The sequence below is a fragment of the Lactuca saligna genome, chromosome 5 (genome assembly GCF_052625555.1).
Source record: "Lactuca saligna cultivar CGN05327 chromosome 5, ASM5262555v1, whole genome shotgun sequence".
Taxonomy (NCBI): Eukaryota; Viridiplantae; Streptophyta; class Magnoliopsida; order Asterales; family Asteraceae; genus Lactuca; species Lactuca saligna.
Genome location: NC_136421.1, coordinates 98,112,416 through 98,120,114, shown reverse-complemented (window position 1 = coordinate 98,120,114; position 7,699 = coordinate 98,112,416). Strand labels below are relative to the sequence as shown.

General features: G+C 32.1%; 1 protein-coding gene across 1 annotated transcript; it reads right to left on the bottom strand.

The window, feature by feature from the left end:
* Nucleotides 1-352: 352 nt before the first annotated feature.
* LOC145046242 (NDR1/HIN1-like protein 13) lies at nucleotides 353-1,428 on the bottom strand. Its single transcript, XM_078994539.1, has one exon. The coding sequence runs from the start codon at nucleotides 1,355-1,357 to the stop codon at nucleotides 542-544; it is 816 nt and encodes a 271-aa protein (XP_078850665.1). The 5' UTR covers nucleotides 1,358-1,428; the 3' UTR covers nucleotides 353-541.
* Nucleotides 1,429-7,699: the final 6,271 nt, after the last annotated feature.

Below are 7,699 nucleotides of genomic sequence, written 5' to 3'. Positions count from 1 at the left end.
AAAATGTGTCCATACGAAAAAAAAAAATCTATTGGTTTTTTATTTTGATTTTTTAAGCTGGTAAACTTGTTTATAAGTTGAACTTGATAAATTTCATTTTTTGTTCTTACATAGAGTCCTTTCCATTTTTTAAGCTTGCATGGATTTTTATGTCCACGGTTTTTTAGATTAATGGATCAATAACTACTTTTTATAAAGTCATAAAATAGGTCTTAATTGATAAAGATACATACATTTATATTAAGTCATCAAATAATAATATTAATAAATATGATATTTTAACAATTTCGAAGATATAGTATATAGTATTATAAAGATGGTATAGTCATCTATAAATTTTTAGACAAAAGAATAAACATTAACGATATATAGTCAACGTTTCTTCGGTCAATAAACACAATAAATCATATTACAAGTAAGACTCTAAGAAGTGTTTCCATGGTGGACCATCCTTCTGATCTAAAGAGGATGAACCAAACCCAGAGTAAGTCAAAAATAAAGGTAAAAAAAATCAAATTCAAATTAAATCGTGTGTAGATTGCTAACTTGAAAAAGTCCATTTCCAGATCTTGATCCGTAGATCCACCTTGCATTTAGCATCAGAAACAGTAGCAGTCACAGAAGTTGATGAATTTTTAGACTTACCACCACTACCGTTTGGAATGAGGCTATGAATTCCTTCGCATTCAATCCGAATCCCAACTTTTTTGGTTCTAATTGATTCGATCTTCACTCTAGCTTCAGTATCAAGTAATATCTTCAATGGCAATCCAGATTTCTTCTTCTTCAGATCTGATTTGATCTGATTCACTATAGTCGTTTCCAGAAGCAGAGAGCTACTGTACAATGATGAGCGTATGATGGTGATGTTATTGGGATTACTGACTAACGAATTAGTAAAGGACCCATTCGCGATTTGGGTTTCCTCTGATAAGCATGTGATGGTGATTGGATCGTAGTAAAACACTACTTTCTTATTTGGGTTTTTGGTGGAAAGGGTAAGATTGAGGTTGGATGTGAGGCGGGTTGTGTCGTCGGAGGTGGTGGTGAGGTTGAACTGGGAGATTTTGAGGGCTGTGATTGAGAATGTTGGACGGTGGGGCCGGTAAAGGAGGTATAGGATGCAGCCGGTGATGGTGGCGAGGAGGAGGAGGAGGATTATGATTAAGATTGACCAGAAACAGCATACGCAGAAGTAGCTTCGACGGCAATTGCGGTGATATATGTTAGGGTTGGGGCGGTAAGGGTGGCGATTGAGATTAGGGTTGTAAAGTTGGGGTTTGTTAGTCGGTGGTGGTGTTGGTTTAACGACGGTTGCTTCTTTGGGCTTTGATGGAGGGTAGACATGATCTGCCATGGTTGACAATGAGTGGCACTGTGGGAGAGTGATTGTTGCAAAGGAGTATGAAATAAAGGCAGACACATGGGATTAAGTAATTTTGAAGATTCCAAGTCATGTTTATAAAAAATGATTAAAGTTTTAAAGTACAAATATAAAGCTCACATCCAGAATTAAAGATTTTAAACTAGTATAAGATTTGTATGTTACTATCTTCTTCTTTTAATTGTCAATGTCATGAAATGAAATAAGTAAATTACATTTATATTTATATATTTATATTTTTTGTTTTTGAGTGAATTGCACTTTTGATCAATATAGCTTTTAATTATTTACAGGAAAAGAATAAATTAAATTTTCATTTCTTATAGTTTTTAATTTAAGTAAATTTTACTATCGAGGTCCTAAAATTTTTAATGATTGATGGGAAATGACTAAATTTTATTCCAGGTCCTTACAGTTTTTAATTTAAGTGGATTATACTTTCGGTCTATATATTTTTTAATTTGCCAGAAATTAACGAATTAAACTTTTATATCATACATTTTGGTAACATGAATTATTAAAGTAATTAACTTTTCGGTATGTTTATATCTGCGTAACTATCTTTTTTTGTACAATGTAGGTAACAAATTTGTTGGAAGTGTTTACATATGACCATTATGACCTGCCATAGCATGTTAAATCCTAGATATATAAACGCTTTCAACAAGTTCGTTACTTAGATGTATAAAAAAATAGTTACCTAAATATGATCGAAACAAAACATAAAAAACTAAATTACACGAATGGTCTCTGTGGTTTGGGGGGATTTGTGTTTTTGGTCTCTAACTTATTTTATTAATTTGGATGGTCCCTACTGTTTATTTTTGTTGCGCGTTTGGTCCCTATCTTATCTAAAAAGATTATTGTGCCGCTATTAATTTATTTTTTAATTAATCCCTACTGTTTCTTTTTTAATTAATTTTTTTTAACTCGGATGGTCCCTAGTGTTTAATTTTGTTACGCACTTGATCTCTGTCTTACCTAAAAAACTATTTTGCCCTTATTAATTTTTTTAATTAATTTTTCTTGTTTATGTACTTATGCTCTATATATTTAAGAAAAGTTAATAGACCCTACATATCTGTATATCATCACCATCTCATCTTTCATCATTCTCAACTTCTATTTATTTTCCATCTTTACTGATATTTACATCTTCAACATCACTTCTTTTATTGGTCCTTCAACCCCGTCGATTCAACACCACAACCCACTAAAGAGGAAGAGACAGTAGATTATGATGTTGGTTGACCAGAGTTGAAGCACCAAAAAAAGAATGATGATGAAAACATCGATGTTACTAAAGATGAAAAAGAAATAGAAGTTGGGGGGATGAGAGATGAGATGGTGACCGGTAAGACCCAAATTAAATTCCCCAAATGTGGTTTTAGGTTTATGATGAGGAGATACATATATGTGGGGTATATTAATTTTTTGAAATATATAAAAAATAAATACATAAATAAAAAAACTAATTAAAAAAAATTAATAAGGTAAAAATAGTCTTTTTAGTTAAGACAAAGATCAAACACATAACAAAAATAAAAAGTAGGGACCATCCGAGTTAAAAAAATTAATTAATTAAAAATAAACAGTAGGTTTCATACGAGGAGATACAAATATGTGTGGTCTATTAATTTTTTAAATATGTAAAAAATAACTACATAAATAAGAAAATTACTTAAAACATAAATTAATAAGGTGCAATAGTTTTTTAGGTAAGACAGAGACCAAACGCGCAACAAAAATAAACAGTAGTGACCATCTAAGTTAAAAAAAAAAAAATAATAAGTTAAGGATCAAAAACACAAATTCCCCCAAATACAGGGACCATTCGTGTAATTTAATTTTTACTTTTCGTTTTGTTCATATTTGGGTAACTGTTTTTTTGTACACGTCTAGGTAACGAACTTGTTGAAATCGTTCACATCTAGGATTTAACCTGCTATAGCATATCATAACGGTCATATATGAAAACTTCCAACAAGTTTGTTACCTAGATATGTACAAAAAAATGATAGTTTGTCACACCCCCGAACCGAACGGCAGAAACGTTCGAGGGCTCTTGTGACTCAAATTGAATACCATCACAATGAATATACATGAATCATAACACAAATCATCACCATGCATTGGAATATTACAAATGATATTGTTTACATTCAGTACATTGTTTTAAACATTACAATTCCATGACATAGATTGTCTAATAGATAGTTTAAGCAAAACACCATGACATGACTTGGTACTTATTCTTCGGCCTACTGAGAATACAAGTTATTTTGAAAAACGTCAACATCTTCATAAGTCATGTTATGGAAAAATGCTTTTTGTGAAGTTTGAAACACCCAGAGAATCTGATATTTTCTGAAAAGAGTATATGTTTGAAAAAAAAGTGTGAAGATCCATAAATATGATTGTCGATATTGAAAACATGTATAATTGTTGAACTTTGTATACATCACACAGGTGAAAATGTTGAACTTTCCGAGAAAACCCGATGTTTTCCCAATACGCAAATTACATGACTTGTTTATTGATATACCGATACGACAAATGTTTTTGATTACCCAGGTGACATTTGATTAACTAGGGTTGTGAGTGGTTACAATCACGCATTAATGAAAATGACTAGTTTATAACTACAGGTTACAAACGATCCTTAAGGCGTCATTCGTACTACTCACAGAATCCAACCACCCTGGCTTCTCTTGATTAACGCCACGAATTTGATTACTCGAATTCTCATCAGCCTAACAACCGAGGAGAAAGGAGGGTACGAAGCCCCCTTTATTTCCATAAGTTATTCAAGGCTATCGGGAATGCGAAAGGCACTTGGCCCGACTTGCATTTGACTTCTCGACCTCACTAGCAGTACTAATGGACCATTAAAGCCCAATAGCACAATAGAGCTATTGAAAGTCCTTTTACATGTAATTGGGTCATAGAAGGTCCATTAACATGTAAGTGCGTTCCCTTTGGGCCCAAAGATTATGTTATTGGGCTAGCAAGGCCCAACAAGCACGATTTGAAACTTTCAAGCCCAAAGATTGAATATTGACTCCTCGTAGTTATCACGTGTTTATTGAAATACTATGGTGTATTGATTTTTGTTTTGTTATTGATTCGAGACTGAATCTATTCGTTTTGTAACGATATTGGTTGTTGAGAGTGTATTTGTTTTTACGTTTTGTCGGTAGTCGTGGATCTTGTATTTTGTCTTAATGAATTAATTTGTTTAAAAGTAGGATTTTTACCTTTTCACAACCTTTCTTTTATAAAAATAGCACTTTTAGTCCTTTATATAAAAGAATTCCATTTTAGTCCTTGAAACATCATTTTGACACTTTTGTATCATAAACTTGTTTAAAAGACATTTTTAGACAAAATTTATTTTGTAAACAGCTTTAGTCCTTCCAGATTGATGTTTTCTCAGTTAAAACCCTCAATTTCGCAACTTTGACAGTTTTGGCCCAAAATAGAAAAATTTTACATTTTTGATCCTTTTTGAACTTGAAAAGCATTTTTGACCATTGGAATAGTTTTATTACACTTCAAATCCTATGATTTATAGAAAATTGCATACTTAGCCCCTCAAATTTGAAAATCTCTCAACTTGAAGCTTATTGGGCCGAAAAGCCCAATTTTAACCCATTAAATCCAAAATTTACATTTTAAGCCCCTCAAAAATGTTGATGTTCAAAAAAATTATTATAGAAACTGTTTGGACCCTTTTGACTCTCCAAAAATTATAATTTGTCGGTTTGGCCCCTAAGTTTTGTATTTTTGACATTCTATGTCCAAAAATGGGTTTTATGTTTAAATATGTTCATCCTAACCACATAAACTATTTTTCTTGACTTGATTAGTGTAAAATAGTTTAAGTTATGTTTAATTCCTTCCTCATGTTTTAGATCTCGGTTTTACACACTTGTTGAATAACATAATCATCACAAACACATAATATCACACACATACATGCATCAAATCACACATAGCATACATTTACACATAGATCTACACATTTACTTATATTACCCCACCATAAAACTCATAAAAACCGAAAAGAAGGGGGTATGAAACTCACCTTGTGGTTTGGATTTGGTTTTGATGAAGATTTGAGAGAATATTTTGGCCGTAGCAACTTTTTGAGGAAGTTTTCAAACTTAGATGATTCTAGGGAGTTAGATCATGAATTTGCATGAGTTAAGATGAGATGTTTGATAAAACAAAGAATCTAGATCATGAATCTAAATATAAACTTACCTTGGATGATGATTTCTGTGGAAAGTCACTTTGAAAAGCTCTTGATTCTCGAAAATTTGATGAAGAAAAGTGAGGATGTTCTTTGAGAGAGTTTGTTTAAGAAAAATTGGATGAAGTGTGTATGTTTGAGAGGCTCTCGACTGAGAATCAAGAAGAAGAAGAGAGAGAGAGTTGAGATGACTAACTTAGATGCATGTTGGTCCATGCATGGAGGTATGTGATGTATAAATGAGGTGGCAATCTCACAAGTGAACTCTTCCTTCCTTGGATTGGGCTTGGGCCGACATTTGGAGAGGGAAAAAGAAAAGGATTGGGCCTTATATGCTTAAGCGTATTTCATGGTTATGTTAAGTGATGTTTGGTCCAAATAACTATAAATGTGATTTTTATGATCTATTAGGGCTAAATTAGGTTAATTATGGCCAAAAATGGTTCATTTAAATAATTTATTTCATTCTAGGCCCAATATGGTCCAAAATATTGAAATAAATGGAAGTGGGTCCAATTAGAGCCCATTCAAGAGTTCTAAGCCCAAGATAGTCCAATTGGAAGCTTATTGGTCCATTGGGCCCAATAAGGAAATCCTAATTCATAATGGACTTAAACAAGGATTTCTAAGGTTTTCAATTGTTTGTTGACTATTTGCAGTGCTTGCATGAAGTGTTTGATTGAAATTTTGTTGTCATAGAGTAAGCATCATACATGATTTCATGTTTTTGATTCATAATTGACATAAGTATTGTAGTTACAAGGCACCAAAAATTTCTAGTTGTGACATAGTTACCCAGATAAGAAAATACCAGAAAATTAATTACCTTAATAAGGCATATTCTCATACATTTTAGGTCTAAGTATTAATTTCTAAGAATTTCTTAGAAAAATATTATATTATAGTCTTTTGTTCGTCATTTCTATTGTTTTGAATTTTAGGTATAAGTTTTGAAATTTTTAGTTTTAAATTTTTTTACAAAATTGTGATACATATGGTTTCTATTATTGTGCATTTAATTTCAAATTTTAAAATTTATTCACGGATGGTCATATGGTTGGTAAAAGTTTCATCTTTAAGGGGTGTATAACTTTTTTTAAGGATCACATAATAACTAGAGAGGTTTCCACGTGTTGCGCATGACAGAAGGTGTTTGTTTTTAGACAAATAATGAAGTACTTTGCATGAATTGGAATCCACAATAAGATATGTTGTTATTCTATGTAATTCGTCATCAATCGGATGAATTGAAATGCAACAATAAATCTTGATAGTAAAAGAAGTACAACGCTATACTTGAATAGATTTAAAATATCTATAATTTAGAAAAATCATACATTATTTTTTAATTATTTGAACAATTGTATTATACAAAAAAATTACTTTTTTGTTGAGGGGTGGTGCTTTAAATCTTGAAATTGTTTCAGAATCTTCTTGTTTACTTTTTGTCACAAAGAAAAAGCTAGGCTTATGTCGCACCTGTACAACACACCATAACTTTTTAAAATCCTAGTAAGACAAACCAATTTTAAATGAAGAAAACAATACAAATTGCTGTAACATCCTAAAATTTACAACTAAAAATTTCATTTTTAATAAACTAATTATAAAACCATTTGTCTGAAAACAATCATAATATCAACTCATATCAAAAGCCAATGTATCGATAATCAAAACATCATGATAAAACATCATCATAGTATAAATCCGAAAGATCTCTGGTGCAGAAAATGTAGTGTGATGCGTTGCGATTATGCCGACTCCTTTCCCTTCGAAGATGAAGTACCTGAAACAAAAAATGAAAATTGTAAGCACAAAGCTTAGTGAATTCCCCATAATACCACAAACCATACAATAACATACTATTAGACATATCTTGGTGCCTGACCTACCCTGTGAGGTATATCTAGATGTCCAACCTACCATGTCAAGCATATATGGGTGCTCGACCTACCCTGCAAAGCATATATGGGTACTTGACCTACCCTGCCAAGCATATTTAGGTGCTCGACCTACCCTGTCAGGTATATACGGGTGCCCGACCTACCCTCCGGTTTATC